General features: G+C 42.9%; 1 protein-coding gene across 1 annotated transcript in view; it reads left to right on the top strand.

Moving 5' to 3' along the window:
* The window catches only part of GNB5 (G protein subunit beta 5), a 52,172-nt gene that overhangs the window by 26,645 nt on the left and 5,849 nt on the right, over window positions 1–19,678 (top strand). Inside the window, exons 6-8 of the mRNA XM_049613635.1 lie at window positions 14,064–14,207; window positions 15,746–15,837; window positions 18,646–18,694. Of these exons, the coding sequence (XP_049469592.1) occupies window positions 14,064–14,207; window positions 15,746–15,837; window positions 18,646–18,694 (285 nt within the window). The remainder of the gene's footprint in view (window positions 1–14,063; window positions 14,208–15,745; window positions 15,838–18,645; window positions 18,695–19,678) is intronic.

Below are 19,678 nucleotides of genomic sequence, written 5' to 3'. Positions count from 1 at the left end.
CCTAAATAACCCAGAAAACCGCCAGAAGACTAGCAGAACGGAGCCAAGCGCAGATGAGAGGCCCACGGAAGAGGGTAGGAAGGGCAGCGAGGTGGTGCCGTGCTCCACAGACTGGTGGGAGGGAGCCGGGGCGGAGGAGCGGTCCGCCGGCCAAGCAGAGCCCTCAAGTCTGGCTGGCAAAAGCGGAGGGGCTGGATGGAGTGTGTTCCGACAGCAAGCAGGACTTGACATCTGGAAGGTTATAAGCTAACAGCTCTGCTCAGAGAGCGGGAGGCTGGAGGACAAGGGGAGGGAGAGTTGTTGAGCCCTGGATGACAGAGCTCAGCTTGGCCGGGAACAAAGGCGCTCGCCAGCGCCACCTCCCTCACCCATCCCCCAGCCAAAATCCCAAAGGGAACCAGTTCCTGCCAGGGAACTTGCTTGCACCGCGCAAACACCCAAAGCTGTGCTTCTGCGGATCCATCCCTCCAGCGGGTCTGACTCCCTCCTGGTGCCGCAGGGCCCCTCCTGAAGCGGATCTCCGAAGGAAAAGCAAGCTGAGCCTGCCCCTCCCGCTGCTGTGCACCTTGCCGATCCACCCCAGCTAATAGGCCAGATCCCCAGCACCACAAGCCTGTCAGTGTGCAAGTAGCCCAGATGGGCCACGCCACCTCACAGTGAATCCCGCCCCTAGGAAAGGGGAAGAGAAGGCACACACCAGTATGACTGTGGCCCCAGTAGTGGGCTGGGGGCAGACATCAGGTCTGACTGCGGCCCCGCCCACCAACGCAAGTTAATCAAGACAGCACAGGGGAAGTGCCCTGCAGGTCCGCACCACTCCAGGGACTATCCAAAATGACAAAACGGAAGAATTCCCCTCAAAAAAACCTCCAGGAAATAACAACAACTAACGAACTGATCAAAAAGGATTTAAACAATATAACAGAAAGTGAATTTAGAATAATAGTCATAAAATTAATCGCTGGGCTTGAAAACAGTATAGAGGACAGCAGAGAATCTATTGCTACAGAGATCAAGGGACTAAGGAACAGTCAGGAGGAGCTAAAAAATGCTATAAACGAGCTGCAAAATAAATTGGAAGCAACCACGGCTCGGATTGAAGAGGCAGAGGAGAGAATAGGTGAACTAGAAGATAAAATTATGGAAAAAGAGGAAGCTGAGAAAAAGATAAAAAAAATCCAGAGGTATAAAGGGAAAATTAGAGAACTAAGTGATGCACTAAAGAGAAATAATCTACGCATAATTGGTATTCCAGAGGAGGAAGAGAGAGAGAAAGGTGCTGAAGGTGTACTTGAAGAAATAATAGCTGAGAACTTCCCTGATCTAGGGAAGGAAAAAGGCATTGAAATCCAAGAGGCACAGAGAACTCCCTTCAGACGTACTTGAATCAATCTTCTGCACGACATATCATAGTGAAACTGGCAAAATACAAGGATAAAGAGAATATTCTGAAAGCAGCTAGAGATAAACGTGCTCTAACATATAAAGGGAGACCTATAAGACTCGTGACCGATCTCTCTATTGAAACTTGGCAGGCCAGAAAGGAATGGCAGGAGATCTTCAATGTGATGAACAGAAAAAATATGCAGCTGAGAATCCTTTATCCCGCAAGTCTGTCATTTAGAATAGAAGGAGAGATAAAGATCTTCCCAAACAAACAAAAACTGAAGGAATTCGTCACCACTAAACCAGCCCTACAAGAGATCCTAAGGGGGATCCTGTGACACAAAGTACCAGATACATCACTACAAGCATGAAACCTACAGACATCACAATGACTCTAAACCCATGTCTTTCTATAATAACACTGAATGTAAATGGACTAAATGCGCCAACCAAAAGACATAGGGTATCAGAATGGATAAAAAAACAAGACCCATCTATTTGCTGTCTACAAGAGACTCATTTTAGACCTGAGGACACCTTCAGATTGAGAGTGAGGGGATGGAGAACTATTTATCATGCCACTGGAAGTCAAAAGAAAGCTGGAATAGCCATATTTATATCAGACAAACTAGACTTTAAATTAAAGGCTGTAACAAGAGATGAAGAAGGGCATTATATAATAATCACAGGGTCTATCCATCAGGAAGAGCTAACAATTATAAATGTCTATGCGCCGAATACAGGAGCCCCCATATATATAAAACAATTACTCACAAACATAAGCAACCTTATTGATAAGAATGTGGTCATTGCAGGGGACTTTAACACTCCACTTACAGAAATGGATAGATCATCTAGACACACGGTAAATAAAGAAACAAGAGCCCTGAATGATACATTGGATCAGATGGACTTGACAGATAGATTTAGAACTCTGCATCCCAAAGCAACAGAATATACTTTCTTCTCGAGTGCACATGGAACATTCTCCAAGATAGATCACATACTGGGTCACAAAACAGCCCTTCATAAGTATACAAGAATTGAGATCATACCATGCACACTTTCAGACCACAATGCTGTGAAGCTTGTAAACAACCACAAGAAAAAGTCTGGAAAACCTCCAAAAGCATGGAGGTTAAAGAACACCCTACTAAAGAATGAGTGCGTCAACCAGGCAATTAGAGAAGAAATTTAAAAATATATGGAAACAAACAAAAATGAAAATACAACAATTCAAATGCTTTGGGATGCAGAGAAGGCAGTCCTGAGAGGAAAAAACATTGCAATCCGGGCCTATCTCAAGAAACAAGAAAAACCCCAAATACAAAATCTAATAGCACACCTAAAGGAAATAGAAGCAGAACAGCAAAGGCAGCCTAAACCCAGCAGAAGAAGAGAAATAATAAAGATCAGAGCAGAAATAAACAATATAGAATCTAAAAAAAACTGTAGAGCAGATCAACGAAACCAAGAGTGGGTTTTTTGAAAAAATAAACAAAATTGATAAACCTCTAGCCAGGCTTCTCAAAAAGAAAAGGGAGATGACCCAAATAGATAAAATCATGAATGAAAATGGAATTATTACAACCAATCCCTCAGAGATACAAGAAGTTATCAGGGAATACTATGAAAAATTATATGTCAACAATCTGGACAACCTGGAAGAAATGGACAAATTCCTAAACACCCACACACTTCCAAAACTCAATCAGGAGGGAATAGAAAGCTTGAACAGACCCATAAGCAGCGAAGAAATTGAATCAGTTATCAAAAACCTCCCAACAAATAAGAGTCCAGGACCAGATGGCTTCCCAGGGGAGTTCTACCAGACATTGAAAGCAGAGATAATACCTATCCTTCTCAAGCTATTTCAAAAAATAGAAAGGGAAGGAAAACTTCCAGACTCATTCTATGAAGCCAGTATTACTTTGATTCCTAAACCAGACAGAGACCCAGTAAAAAAAAGAGAACTACAGGCCAATATCCCTGATGAATATGGATGCAAAAATTCTCAATAAGATACTAGCAAATCGAATTCAACAGCGTATAAAAAGAATTATTCACCATGATCAAGTGGGATTCATTCCTGGGCTGCAGGGCTGGTTCAACTTCGCACATCAATCAACATTATACATCACATTAAAGAAAGAAAATGATCCTGTCAATCGATGCAGAAAAGGCATTTGACAAAATTCAGCACCCTTTCTTAATAAAAACCCTCGAGAAAGTCGGGATAGAAGGATCATACTTAAACATCATAAAAGCCATTTATGAAAAGCCCACAGCTAATATCATCCTCAATGGGAAAAACTGAGAGTTTCTTCCCTGAGATCAGGAACACGACAGGGATGTCCACTCTCACCGCTGTTGTCTAACATAGTGTTGGAAGTTCTAGCATCAGCAATCAGACAACAAAAGGAAATCAAAGGCATCAAAATTGGCAAAGATGAAGTTAAGCTTTCACTTTTTGCAGATGACATGATATTATACATGGAAAATCCGATAGACTCCACAAAAAGTCTGCTAGAACTGATACATGAATTTAACAAAGTTGCAGGATACAAAATGTACAGAAATCAGTTGCATTCTTATACACTAATAATGAAGCAACAGAAAGACAAATAAAGAAACTGATCCCATTCACAATTGCACCAAGAAGCATAAAATACCTAGGGATAAATCTAACCAAAGATGTAAAAGATCTGTATGCTGAAAACTATAGAAAGGTTATGAAGGAAATTGAAGAAGATATAAAGAAATGGAAAAACATTCCGTGCTCATGGATTGGAAGAATAAATATTGGCAAAATGTCAATACTACCCAAAGCTATCTACACATTCAATGCAATCCCAATCAAAATTGCACCAGCATTCTTCTCGAAACTAGAACAAGCAATCCTAAAATTCATTTGGAACCACAAAAGGCCCCGAATAGCCAAAGTAATTTTGAAGAAGAAGACCTAAGCAGGAGGCATCACAATCCCAGACGTTAGCCTCTACTACAAAGCTGTAATCATCAAGACAGCATGGTATTGGCACAAAAACAGACACATCGACCAATGGAATAGAATAGAAACCCCAGAACTAGACCCACAAACGTATGGCCAACTAATCTTTGACAAAGCAGGAAAGAACATCCAATGGAAAAAAGACAGTCTCTTTAACAAATGGTGCTGGGAGAACTGGACAGCAACATGCAGATTGAAACTAGACCACTTTTTCATGCCATTCACAAAAATAAACTCAAAATGGATAAAGGACCTGAATGTGAGACAGGAAACCATCAAAACCCTAGAGGAGAAAGCAGGAAAAGACCTCTCTGACCTCAGTCGTAGCAATTTCTTACTTGACACATCCCCAAAGGTCAGGGAATTAAAAGCAAAAATGAACTACTGGGACCTTATGAAGGTAAAAAACTTCTGCACAGCAAAGGAAACAACCAACAAAACTAAAAGGCAACCAACGGAATGGGAAAAGATATTTGCAAATGACATATCAGACAAAGGGCTACTATCCAAAATCTGTAAAGAGTTCACCAAACTCCACACCTGAAAAACAAATAACCCAGTGAAGAAATGGGCAGAAAACATGAATAGATACTTCTCTAAAGAAGACATCCGGATGGCCAACAGGCACATGAAAAGATGCTCAACGTCGCTCCTCATGAGGGAAATACACATCAAAACCACAGTCAGATATCACCTCACGCCAGTCAGAGTGAAATGAAAATCAGGAGACTATAGATGCTGGAGAGGATGTGGAGAAACGGGAACCCTCTTGCACTGTTGGTGGGAATGCAAACTGGTGCAGCCGCTCTGGAAAACAGTGTGGAGGTTCCTCAAAAAATTAAAAATAGACCTACCCTATGACCCAGCAATAGCACTGCTAGGAATTTATCCAAGGGATACAGGAGTACTGATGCATAGGGGCACTTGTACCCCAATGTTTATAGCAGCACTCTCAACAATAGCCAAATTATGGAAAGAGCTTAAATGTCCATCAACTGATGAATGGATAAAGAAATTGTGGTTTATGTACACAATGGAGTACTATGTGGCAATGAGAAAGAATGAAATATGGCCCTTTGTAGCAATGTGGATGGAACTGGAGAGTGTGATGCTAAGTGAAATAAGCCATACAGAGAAAGACAGATACCATATGGTTTCACTCTTATGTGGATCCTGAGAAACTTAACAGAAACCCATGGGGGAGGGGAAGGGAAAAAAAAAAAAGAGGTTAGAGTGGGAGAGAGCCAAAGCATAAGAGACTGTTAAAAACTGAGAACAGGGGCGCCTGGGTGGCGCAGTCGGTTAAGCGTCCGACTTCGGCCAGGTCACGATCTCGCGGTCCGTGAGTTCGAGCCCCGCGTCAGGCTCTGGGCTGATGGCTCGGAGCCTGGAGCTTGTTTCCGATTCTGTGTCTCCCTCTCTCTCTGCCCCTCCCCCGTTCATGCTCTGTCTCTCTCTGTCCCAAAAATAAATAAAAAACGTTGAAAAAAAAATTAAAAAAATAAAATAAAAAATAAATAAAAAAAAAACTGAGAACAAACTGAGGGTTGATGGGGGTGGGAGGGAGGGGAGGGTGGGTGATAGGTATTGAGGAGGGCACCTTTTGGGATGAGCACTGGGTGTTGTATGAAAACCAATTTGACAATAAATTTCATATATTGAAAAAAAAATGGTGCTAGGAAAACTGGGCAGCAACATGTTAAAGAATGAAAGTGGACCACTTTCTTATACCATACACAAAAATAAACTCAAAATGGATTAAAGAGTTAAACATGAGAACTGAAAACATAAAATTCCTAGAAGAAAACATAGGCAGTAATTTCTTTCTCTGCACTGACAGTGCCGAGCCCGATGCAGGGCTCAAACTCATCAACTGTGAGATCGTGACCTGAGCCGAATGCAGAGTTGGATTCTTAACTGACTAAGAATGGAATTGTTTTCTTAATTTCTCTTTCTGCTGCTTCACTATTAGTGTATAGAAATGCAACAGATTTCTGTATATTAAGTTTGTATCCTGCAACTGTACTGAATTCATTTATCAGTTCTAGTAGTTTTTTTGCTAGAGTCTTTAGGGTTTTCTATATATACTCTAATGTCATCTGTAAATAGTGACAGTTTAACTTCTTTCTTACCAATTTGGATGCCTTTTCTTTCTTTTTCTTGTCTGATTGCTGTAGCTAGGACTTCCAGTACTATGTTAAGTAAAAAGGTTGAGAGTGGACATCCTGTCTTGTTCCTGATCTTAGAGGAAAAACTGTCAGTTTTACACCTTTGAATATGATGTTAGCTGTGTGTTTTTCATTTATGGCCTTAATTATGTTGTGGTATGTTCCCTCTAAGCCTACTTTGTTGAGAGTTTTTATCATGAATAGATGTTAAAGACTGTCAAATGCTTTTTATTCATCTACTGAGATAATCATAAGCTTTTCCTCCTCTCTCTTGTTAATGTCAGGTATCATATTGATTGGCTTGTGAATATTGAACCACCCTGATCTCTGGAATAAATCCTACTTGATCATGATTTTTTAAAATATATTGTTGGATTCAGTTTCAGTTTGCTAATATTTTGTTGAGGATTTTTGCATCTGTGTTTATCAGAGATATTGGCCTGTGGTGTTCTTTTTTTGTGGTGCCTTTATCTAGTTTTGGTATCAGGATAATGCTAGTTTTGTAGAATGAATTTGGAGCTTTCCTTCCTCTTCTATTTTTTGGAACAGTTGGAGAAGAATAGGTATTAACTCTTCTTTAAATAGTTGGTAGAATTCACCTGTGAATCCATCTGGCCCTGGATTTTTGTTTTTTGGGATTTTTTGTTTATTATTATTATTATTACTAACTCAATTTCATTACTAGTAACCAGTCTGTTCAAATTTTCTTTTTTCTTAATTTCTTTACTAAAAGTTTTTTTTATGTTTATTTTTGAGAGACAGAGAGAGACAGAGTGCAAGTGGGGGAGGGGCAGAGAGAGAGGGAGACACAGAATCGGAAGCAGTCTCCAGGTTCTGAACTGTCAGCACAGAACCCAACCCATGAACTATGACATCATGACCCGAGCTGAAGTCAGATGCTTAACCGACTGAACCACCCAGGCACCCTTGTTCAAATTTTCTACTTCTTCCTGACTCTGTTTTGGAAAGTTACATGTTTCTAGGAATTTATCCATTTCTTCTAGATTATCCAATTCATTAGCATATAATTTTTCATAACATCCTATTAAAATCCTTTGTGTTTTTCTGGTGTCAGTTTTTATTCTCCTTCATTTCTGATTTTACTTGAATTTTGTCTTTCTTTTTTTTTTTTTTTTTTTTTTTGTGAGTGAGGCTAAAGGTTTACCAATTTTGTTGATCTTTTCAGAGAACCAGCTCCTGGTTTCATCAATGTGTTCTATTGTTTTTTTAGTCTCTATGTCATTTACTTCTCCTCTAATTTTTATTATTTCCTTCCTTCTACTGGCTTTGGACTTTGTTCTTTTTCTCGTTCCTTTAGGTATAAGATTAAGTTGTTTATTTGAGCTATTTCTTCATTCTTGAAGTATGCCTGTATTGCTATAATTTTCCCTCTTAGAATAGTTTTTGCTGTATCCCAACAATTTTGGCCTATTGTGTTCTATTTTCATTTGTTTCCATGTATTTTTTAATTTCCTCTTTGATTCCTTAGTTGACCCATCCATTAAATATAGTAGCCTGTTTTTTAGCCTCCATGTGTTCTTTCCAGATTTTTTCTTATGATTGATTTCTAGCTTCATACCATTGTGCTTGGAAAAGATGAATGATGTTATTTCAGTCTTTCTGAATTTACTGAAACTGTTTAGTGGCCAACATGTGATTTATTCTGGAGAATGTTCTTTGTGCACTTGAAAACAATGTACATTCCACTGTTTTTGAATGGAATATTCTGAATATATATGTTAGGTCTCGTCCGATGTGTCATTCAAAGCCATTGTCGGTTCATTTTCTGCCTGGATGATCTATCCATTGATATAAGTGGGGTGTTAAAAGTCCCATATTATTATTATACTGTCAATTTCTTCCTTTATGTCTGTTAATAGTTGCTTTATTTATTGAGGTGCTCCTATGTAGGTGCATAGATATTTACAATTGTTGTATCTTCTTGTTGTTTTTTTTTCCTTTGTCATTATGTCCTTCTTTGTCTCGTTAGTCTTTGTTTTATTTTTAAAAAGTTTTTAAGTTTATTTATTTATTTTGAGAGAAAGAGAGTGCGAGGGATACAGGCAGAGAGAGAGGGGAGAACGCAGAACCCGATGCGGGGCTCGAACTCACAAACCGTGAGATCATGACCTGAGCTGAGATCAGCAGTTGGACACTTAATCAACTGAGCCACCCAGGTGCCCCTCTTTGTTTTAAAGTCTATTTTGTGCAGTGTAAGTATTGCTAGTCTGATGTCTTTCTTAACTGGAGGGGTGTACTCCAACAGTTGGCTCTAAGAGGAAGCTCCTATTATTTCTCATTGGTTATCATTTTTATTTTTAATCAGCAATGAGGAAAGTCGGGGATACTAATTAATGATAGAGTTGAGATAAACTGCATATCACATTAAACATCCTCCTCTAATTGACTTGGTGGTCATGGGAGTGGAACAGAGAACCTTCTGAATGGGTAGAAATTCCTATCTTTTCAGTCTGAGTGGTGCTTGCATGAGCTGCTGTACATGAGTAGAACTTCAGTGAGCAGCTGAGCCTCAGAGCTGTGAGCTTTACACACCTCACTGTACCTACTTCACACTCCTGTTTTAACAGATGCCAAAAGAAAAAGCTTTCAGTAGTAAATCTGTTTCCTACTTTGAATAAACCACAAGGTGAAAACAATACAACTTCAATACTTTGACTAAGGTTTCTTAACAAGTCATAAAAGGATCCTTAGTTTATTCATTCATATCTATTTAGCAAACCTTAGTAGGTGCCCACCACCCACATTGCCAGATACCACCGGGTCTGGGGGTGGACTTGCAGACACCGTCCTATGTTCTCAGGCCCTTCATGGAAACCATCTGTGATTGAACAGCGGGGGAAGCTGAGAGCTCAGAGCGGGAGGGGTGGTCACAAACTTGCTGCAAAGGGCTGCCTGAGCCAGACTTGGAGGGGGAGGGTGTTGCCAGTGAAGTGTGAGGGCAGCCCAGTGGGAGGCAGGCAGCTGACAGGTGGGCGGGGCCAGATCACAGGGCCCCCTGAATGGGCTGACCCAGAGAAGGGCAGAGAGCCATTGCAAGGGCTGCATCAGATTTGGGTTTCTTTCTTTCTTTTTTTTTTTAGTGTTTATTTATTTTTAGAGAGCATGAGTGGGGACGGAGGGGGAGAAAGAGAATCCCAAGCAGGCTCTGCTCTGTCAGCACAGAGCCCCACACGGGGTGAGGGCTCGATCTCATGAACTATGAGGTAATGGCCTGAGCCAAAATCAAGGGTCAGACACTTAACCAATGGAGCCATCCAGGAGCCCTGATTTGGGTTTCTTTTAATGAGGAGAGCCTCCGAGTCAGATTAAAGCCTTCCACGGCCCACCATGGCTTCAGCTGACTGAGGTCAGCAGGGGATGCGAGGCTTGTAGCAGGGAGACCAGGTGACTAGGTGACTTTCATTGCTGACCAGTGTTCGCACCTGTTGCTTACCACCAGGATTCTCAAGGAGTTGTACGGTAGGGGGTGCTGTGGCCTGGGCTGGCTGCAGTGGCCAGAACCAGATGTCTTTGGGCCTGAGGAGCAAGCCACTTAAAGCCACACAGGATGTTGAGTCTGGATGAAGGAGAGCTCAGAGGGAGGCAAGAACAATGAGTCTTCGGGCATCTGAAGTCCCTCGGGTTGTGTCCCATCACCCTCGCTTTGTGTGGCCACGGGTGCTGGAAGTGGGGATTAAATGGGGCATCTGTAAGGTAGAAAGTGCTTTCCTCCTAACAAGCAGCTAGCAGCAGGTAGAGAAGGTCCTGCTGGCTATTCCTGTGGGGATGCAATCTGGAAGACAGAGCAACATAAGGTCTTGGCTCAGAGTCAGACAGCTGAGATCAAATCCTGGTTTCACTGTATTCTAACCGGCCAGTCCTAAACAAGGTTTTATTCTGTTTTGTTTTTCTTACCTGCAAGTGAGAATGGTAGTGAATTCCTCCCTCATAAGGGTTTCTGAGGATTAAATGAGGTGATTTGTATAAAATACTTAGTATGGCCCCTGGTAAATATCAATACATTTTAGGTTTTATCACTTTATTATTTATTATTATTAATATTTACACAAAGCTTCCTGGGTGACTCAGATGCATGGCCTGGTTTGCGTACCTTAATGAACCTTAAGCTTCCTTATATTTTGGGGATCAAGGATGGAAAAAAAAACTCAAGGAGCTGGTATAAGACTATGGTGTTAAACCTACAAAATCTCTACATTCCAGAATAAATGACTGACAGCAAGTTAGAGGTTCTGTTTAGTGCATTTGTCGTGATGACCATTGGGCTTTTAAATTCTATTTTTACTTATAATGAAGATCACAAACATAATAAAAGTATTTTTAAATATTTTTTTTACTATTAAGGATTTACTCCTAACTTTTAAAAAACTATTAATTTCTTTGATTGAAGAATATGGTATCGAAAATTCCCAAATTAAAGAGCTAGAGTGAGGTAATTGTTTAAAGCAGATTGTTTGGATGTCCCAAAGAAGATGAAGGTTATTGGCCCTTTCCTATAGGACAGGAATGGATGTGGGCCAGGAGGGATGAAAGGGAATTATAGCATATTGTACATGTAAGTACCCAAATTAAGACCCTGGGTCTTAGACCCAGTCTTAAGACCACAAGTCTTGTGTGCTCATAAGTTACTTTTATGAGCCTATGTCATCTTGTCGGGTGTACCCGGGCCTCGTAAAGGAAGCCAAGGAGGATTGAGTCCCGTGGACAGCTGCAGGGGCTTGGCAGCCTTGGAGATTCCCCAAATTTGAAAGCTGCCCCTGTGGGAGCTCTGATGAGGGCCTTGGAGGCCACACCCAAGAAACTTGAACTCTCGGAACCCACCCAGCTCTTGCTCCCGGGAAGAGCTCCGAAGTGACTTCTGGCTGCAAGGAGATTCTAGGCCTCCCCACACTGCCTGGCAGGAAACACGCTCCAAGATAGTACAGCTGGAGGGTGCAAGGCTAGGGTGGGAATAGATTCCTCTCCTCTCCTAATTGCAGAGAAAAGATATTCTTTTTTTTTTTTTTTAACAAAATTTATTGTCAAATTGGTTTCCATACAACACCCAGTGCTCATCCCGACAGGTGCCCTCCTCAATGCCCACCCTCCCCTCATCCACCCTCCCCTCCCTCCCACCCCCCCATCAACCCTCAGTTTATTCTCAGTTTTTAAGAGTATCTTATGATTTGGCTCCCTCCCTCCCTTTTTTTTTTTTCCTTCCCCTCCCCCATGGTCTTCTGTCAAGTTTCTCAGGATCCACATAAGAGTGAAAACATATGGTATCTGTCTTTCTCTGTATGACTTATTTCACTTGGCATAACACTCTCCAGTTCCGTCCACGTTGCTACAAAAGGCCACATTTCATTCTTTCTCATTGCCAAGTAGTATTCCATTGTGTATATAAACCACAATTTCTTTTTAAGTGCTAGGCCCAGGGTATAAGAGAAAAGGGAAGAGAACAGGAAGCAAGGAGAAGAGGCGAGAACACCACCAGCAGAAGGAATTTGGGGGTGCAGTGCGGTCACTGGGTGCACTGTATGCTGGCAGTTCCTAAAGCCCATTTGCTTTCCTCGGCCATCAGTAATTTCCACCCACAGAGGGCTCTCTATGTGGGCACTTTCACTGCAAGAGCCACTTCCTGTGTTGTCTTGTCACCTCATTCAGGCCCTGGGAGCAGCAGGAAGGTGGGGCTTGGGAGGCTGTGCTATCCAGAGCTTAGCCCTTGTGGATCCCCCAACCCTTGGCTGCTCAGGACAAGCTTCCCCGGGCCCTGCAGTATGGGCAGCTGGGTCTGAGAGGCTGTGATCCTGGGATCTCCGCTGCCTTTCTCCCAGCCACATGAGGCTATGCTCAGCTAGAGCCCAAGCCTCACACACACTGGCTGTGATGAAAGTTAAAACCCTAACACCCCTCACCCCAGGTACTGCAGGGTTCCTCTCGCAGTATAGGCCGGCCTGTGTACTTGTAAGTACACTTATCAGACGCTGCTTGAGGGGTGCTGCACTGGTCTTAGACAGATTTCCCTAAAATATGCCTTTGATCTTACCCTCTTGCTTCCCACAGCTCAGTCTGGCCTACAGGCTGAAGTCCTCACTCTATACCAGGCATACCTCTCCTTTGGTGCGGAGATAGGCCTTCACCTGCATGCCCTCCGTCCCCTCCCCTTCACCTGGTCAGCTCTCACTCATCCTTGAAGATCAGCTCAGATGTTACCAGAATGGGTTGATTGCCCCTCCCATGGGCCTGCCTGTACCTCAGCACTTCTCACTCCATTGTGAGTCCTCATCGTCTTGTCTGCCGAGATCCTCGGAAAAACTTGCTATCCAGCAATGTCAAGCTTCTTAGACCTAGTGCAGCAAGGGAGAACCCCAAGTTGACAAAATCTCCATAACATCTCAAAATGAAGAAATCAGGGAAGGATACTTGGAGAGTTTTGGGGTCCAAGCTGGGTGATTTTAAGGTGGGTCTCTCCAGGTAGGAGACTGGTTATAACATTGATAGCTTTGGGTTGGTGAGCCCCACAAAGTAAGAGTCTTGAAGTGAGTATTGTTGAGCAAGCTGTTAGTCTTGATAAATAAGTTGTTGAGTTGGTTTACAGTCTTATCTTGCAGGCGCAGGTATTTCCTGAAGCAAGCAGCTAGGTTGTTTTTACTTGGTGTCAGTATTGTCGAACATAGCCCGGGGAAAGTCTTCCTGGTCTCAGAATTGTTTAACACAGGGGTAGGGAATTAGTTTTGTGTCAGTTCTTATGGCCAAGTCTGTTGAACTGAGCTCCAGGAGAGCAGAGACCAAAATATAGTCTTTGTGCAAACCCTGATCAATGCCTGTTAACACAGCACCTGGACGTCATAAGCACACAGCTAATGCTTGTTGAATCCATGAGTGCATGAGTGTGGCCTCATCAGTGGCCCTAGGACCTTCTTGGGCAGCACCCTGCTCTGGAAAGAAGCAGCCACAGGAGAATGTGTCTAAGAAAATGCTGCCTGACCCTGGCTGCTCCGGGTGGGGTCCACTGATTAGCATTGGTATGACCTCAGATTTTGTGAGAACTGTGGTTCTCAACACCCCCCCCCCTCAGTGCAAATTAACCTGCATCATGGTGGCTGGAGAGCAGTTGGTGTCTGAGAAGCAGTTGGAGCATCCAGCCTGTTTGTGGGAGGCGCTCCAAGTGCTGTTCTACAGCTACTCACGGAGCACTTCCTGCATGCCAGCAGGCACACAGCCCTGCAGATACAGCGCGGAGGCCTTCTGAATTTCCTGCTCTGGAGGGTGCATAAACACACATCTCAAGGACACTGAGACTGTCAAAAATGACCTTTTTTCCCCTCAGTATAGGAGAAATATTTCTATGCTTGAATCCACATATAGCGAGGCATGTGTCCGTGTGTGTTCAAGGAGGCTCCGTCCCCCCTCCACCCCCCCATCCAGCTTTAAGCATCTGATTGACTTCCCCTGACAGAAGTCATAATAACAACGCTCTTCCTGTCCTTTTCTGTGGACAGATCCTGACGGCGAGCGGCGATGGCACATGTGCCCTGTGGGACGTGGAGAGCGGACAGCTGCTGCAGAGCTTCCATGGGCACGGGGCCGATGTGCTCTGCTTGGACCTGGCCCCCTCAGAAACAGGCAACACCTTCGTGTCTGGGGTAAACACCCAAGGAAAATCCCTAGGGGCCCTTTTCTCCATGGGAGGCTTATGCTGGCAATTTTGGGGACTGGATCAGACACTTCTCTAGAAGGGGCTGCAGGAATTGTCCTCAGCTCACTTCCACACCCCCGACTCCCACAGCACTGGCATTGCTTGGGGGGCAGTGACAGTGCTGGACTGTGAGGGTCTCCTGCTGCCGACAGTCAGTCTACAGAGGGATCTGGAATGTTCTCCTAGATGAGCAGTAGGTGGAAGAGTTGACCATGTGTTATACATATGTCAGGGGCAAATAAGAACAGAGAACTGAGCAGGCGAACCTGCCTCAGGTCCTGTCTCACTTTAGTCAGGACACTGGTGAGAGAGGACAGTGCTGGACACACCACTGCATGGTGTTTGTAGCTGGAAGACATAAGGGCCCTTTGCTCCAAGCTGCCCATGTGTTAGCGTGGGGCATCAGGTAAGGGCTGTGAGGCCTGTAATCAGCAGGGACCCCATTTTCTTTTTGGGTATTTGGCCCCAACTGTGTATGTTTCATTTCTGTGCCTTTAAATAACTATATTTATCCCTCCTCAACTACACTGTCTTTTCAAATTGTTGTATCCCTGTAGATTATATTGTCTCAGGGCAGTAAACTCCCTCTAATTTAGTGTCCTCAAAAGATTGGAAGACACTCCTGATTGCTTTGCCCACATTCTCATTAAAGATAATCAGAGTGCTGAATCCCCACAGTGGGTATTCCTGAGATGCCAGTTCTGGTACTTGATCACACTCTTTTCTCTGAGTTGAAACCAGCAACTTAAATACCAACTTTAAGCCATTACTTCTTATTATTTGGCCATTGACAGTCTACATTGTACTACCCAAGCTTGATAGCAGGGTTGCTCTGCAGGAATTTGTCAAATGCTCCTAGAACCATGATAGTATAATGTGAAAACCTCATGTTTATGAATCTCTGGTCATGTTGGCAACCCAGAGAGGGTGTTTACAGGTATTGAGGCAGAAGCCCAGGATGGTGAGTTGCTAGAGATACCCAACTAACTGCTGGCGAGGTCATGACTCCAGCAGCATGCTGCAGAGGTATAGACGGCCCAGCTCCACCTTTGCTCAGGGCTGCCCCATACACCTGAGATGAAGCTGGGCAGTCCCACTGTGCACCCACTGTATGCCTGCCCTCCCCCTGGGCTGAGAGGCAGAGATAAAGAGGAAGGAGGAAGGGGAAAACAGAACAAAGAGAGAAATGCCCAGGAGGAAAGCAAGAAGGAGGCTCTGGAGGGTTTACACCAACTTGGGAAGGTGCGAAAGAAGAAAACATGCTGAAAGAGAAATGTGGGTGCCTTCCGTTGCTCCCCCCACACTCTCAAGACCTGGTTCTGGCTTTCTAAGGGCTTATCAGTTGAGGAAAGCTAATCTCAGAAAAGCATGTTGTCAGCCATTTACCAATGGAAAGGAAATGGCTCTGTTACATAACAGGAACTCATGCCCATCTGTAGACAGTCCTTGCAGTGGCCATAACTCTGGATAACTTTGCATTTGTAGGGATGTGACAAGAAAGCCATGGTGTGGGACATGCGCTCTGGCCAGTGCGTGCAGGCCTTTGAAACACACGAATCCGACATCAACAGTGTCCGGTCAGTGAGTAGAATGTTCACATAACTTCTCTGTTCTGCTGGTAATCCCTGGCCTGGGGTTCCTGCTCAGCCCAGGAACCACCTCCAGACTCAGTTTACCTGGCTGAGAGAGGTCTCTCCAGCAAGAATGGCTGATTTGTGGTGGCACTGAACAGCGTGCCAGATCTCTTGGATATTTTTAATTTAATGGCAGTAGGAGCACTTGATATTATCCTCCCTAAACAGTCAGTATTTCTCATTCATTTATTCAGTAAATATTTATTGAGACTTACATGCTAGACATTGTTCCAGAGACAAGGTCTCTACTTCCCTGCAGGAGGCAAGACAAATACAAATAAACAAATGTACAACTTAATTTAAGGTAGTGATAAGTGTGTTATGAGAAAAGTAAAATAGGCAGATGGGATGGGATGGGTTATTACTTAGGATGATCAGGGAAGACCTCTCTGAGAAAGTGATGTTTGAAAGAGCCAAGGCTTGAGCTGGGGTGGTAAGATGAGATGTGGAGGACTTAACCACAGGCCAGGTAGGGGGTGGCTGACATTGCCTCTGTTTTGGCTTTAAGAGATCACTCTGGCTGCTGTTTGGAGAAGAGATTGTAGGGAAGCAAGAATGGAAGTACTACAGCCAATTAGAAAGTTGTTGTGTGAGTTCAAGAAAGAGGTGATGGTGGCTGGAAGTAAAGAAGACATTGTGGAGACAGAAAGGTCCAGAATTGTGACATTTCTGAGATTTTACCCTAGCTGCAAGCTATCAGTTTAGGCTGCCACAGTTTCCAGCATGCTGGTAGAAGACATGAGACTCCTGAGTGCAAGATTAAGGACGGTTTATTATTACTCCTAGCAATGGCATCAGCCAGGGTATCAGCATTTTTGATGCTGGTTTCCTGAGCCCCAATTCCACAGGGTGAAATGGAGAGGGCCAGATGACACCTGCACAGGCCAGGGGTTGCATTACAGGAGAAGAACCCTGAGCTTGGGAACCCAAACCTTTTATAAGGGTCAGTAAGCAGTGATCCATTTACTAAGACAGGGAAGACTGGAGGAAGTGCAGGTATGAGTCAGTCATTGCACATGGATGATGGAGCTCTGTTTGGGGATATTTACAATTGAGATGCCTGTATACAATGAAGTGGAGACATTGAGTAGGTAGGGATCTATGAACTGGATCCCAAGAGAGAGGTGAGGACTTGACATGTAAATTTGGAAGATGGCACTGTCAAGACGGTATTTGAAATATAATCACCCAAGAATCTTCATTATACTTAGTGAGAAAGCACTAGACTTGTTCTCCTTAAAAGCAAGAACAAGATCGGGGCGCCTGGGTGGCGCAGTCGGTTAAGCGTCCGACTTCAGCCAGGTCACGATCTCGCGGTCCGTGAGTTCGAGCCCCGCGTCAGGCTCTGGGCTGATGGCTCGGAGCCTGGAGCCTGTTTCCGATTCTGTGTCTCCCTCTCTCTCTGACCCTCCCCCGTTCATGCTCTGTCTCTCTCTGTCCCAAAAAAAATAAATAAAAAACGTTGAAAAAAAAAATTTAAAAAATAAAAATAAAAATAAAAAAAATAAAAAAGCAAGAACAAGATAACAGTGCTTATTTACGTGAGCAATAGAAATGTTTGCAAGAATTTTCTAGCTCTTTGCCCTCAACTATAAGATAGAGATAAAGGGGAAAGACACTTACTTTTGGCAAATGTGCAGTAATTACCTATAAAATCATATAAATCTAATACAGATAGTAAATGAAGTTGGTAAGATGCAGGATAGAATATAAAGCCACAAAATAAATTGAATCGTTACATATTCACAAAATAAAGCTTTAAAATGCACATTCTCTCACCCATGCTGTTCCCCCTACCCTGACATCTCTTCCTCTAATATCCATTAGGTCTCAATTTAAACTTCCTTCTCCCCAGGAAGGCTGATTACTGAGAAGGCAATGAGTGTAACATTAATAACCATCATTTGCTGAATGCTTTTTATTTGGCACCATGCTCATTTCTTTGCCTATACTATCTTATTGAATCTCCACAACAGGGAATATACATTATCATCCTCACTTTTCAAATGAGGAAACTGAGGCTGGGCGAGATGAAGTCCTTTGCCAGAGGTATCACATGTAGCAAGGGATCATTGCATAGATCTGAGCAAGGCTCTGGGTATCTGATTCCAGCATCTGTGTGGATAATCACTTTCTTATCTCTGAGCTGACCCAAGTCCCAGGAATGAGGTGTGTGATCAATGGAAACTACGGTTACAGGGGGCCTGTTCTGTGTTCACTGCCTGGTGCAGACACACGTATTATCTCAGTTACTCCTCACCCACACTGTGCAAGGCCATTGTCACTGTCCCCTACTTATAGGGAAGAAAACTAGAGGTCAGTAGGCCAGCCAGATGAGCTTCCCTTTCTGGCCTCTGTAAAGAGTGGTCCTTGTGTCCCTAGAAGTGGAGATTCTGATTCCAATTCCATGGGCTTCACATGGAACAACCTTTCAGATGATTTCCAGATGATTCTGATGGACATTCAGAATTGGGAGTCACCAGGGGTGCCTGGGTGGCTCAGTCAGTTGGGCGTCCAACTTTGGCTCAGGCCATGATCTCACTGTCCATGAGTTTGAGCCCCGCGTCCAGCTCTGTGCTGACAGCTCGGAGCCTGGAGCCTGCTTTGGATTCTGTGTCTCCCTCTCTCTCTCTAGACCTTCCCCGCTCGCACGCTGTCTCTCCCTCTCTAAAAATAAGATAAAAAAAAAAAAAAGAATTGGGAATCACCACTCTAAATAAAGTGCTTTCTACTCAAACTTTGTCTCTACAGATACTACCCAAGTGGAGATGCCTTTGCTTCAGGATCAGATGATGCTACGGTATGTTTCCAAGTTAGAGAGCTTTTCCTATCTGAGAGAGAGATGCAGTGGTTTAATTTTATTTTTCAAAAAAACTTTTTTTTATTACAGTAGTAATGTGAATTCATTGAGGAAAAGTTGGAAGGGGGATTCAAATATCTTAATCTCCTAACCCAAGAAAAATCACAGTTGGGTGAATTCCTTTCTGTCTTTCTTATTTTTTAACAAAGTGCTTTATAATTTGCTTTTTTTCATTTAGCAATAGACTGTGAACACTTTCGTGTCTCAGTAATTAACTTTTCTACATTATATTTTCTTAGTGATTGAATAGTATTCCATGTTATGGACATGCTATAATGTACTTAACTAGTCAATTTTTGGACATTTAGGTCTTTCAGGGATTTTGTTTTCTGTTAAAAAATGCTGCTATAAGTAAATATTTTTGGTACTTATTATTTCCTTAGAATTAACTCCCAGACATGAACTTGCTAAGTCAAAAATAGACCTACTTTTAAGGCTTTTGATACTGTCAAGTTATGTTGACCTATTTTTCTAGAGAAAAAAGTTGCCTTTGGTGCCCTCAAAATATGTAATATCTTATTATATTATAGTGAGTTTCATCTTAATTTGGTCCTATGGAAGAAAGTACAAAGGGGTAGATTGAATGTTTTAATAATAATAAAGATTTAAAACTTCTGTATGCCAAAAAATGTGTAACAAATTATAAGGGCATACATCTAGGAAAAATTCTTGCCACCTATATGACAGACCAAATTGAAATCTATTAGATATAAATGGGGTTGCATAATCAGTAAGATAATACCCTAATTTTAAAAAAAAGAGGATACAATGCAGACTGTTTACAAAGCAGTAAATCCGACATGGCAAGCACCTGAAAACGTTTTCAGACCACCTGTAACCTAATACATGCAAGTTTAAGTGATCATTGCTCATTTGGATTAGCAGTGAAATGCTGCATCATGGAGGTGATGTAGTAAAGGAGCC

This window comes from Panthera uncia (assembly GCF_023721935.1).
Source record: "Panthera uncia isolate 11264 chromosome B3 unlocalized genomic scaffold, Puncia_PCG_1.0 HiC_scaffold_1, whole genome shotgun sequence".
Taxonomy (NCBI): Eukaryota; Metazoa; Chordata; class Mammalia; order Carnivora; family Felidae; genus Panthera; species Panthera uncia.
This window is presented reverse-complemented; position numbering and strand designations above follow the sequence as displayed.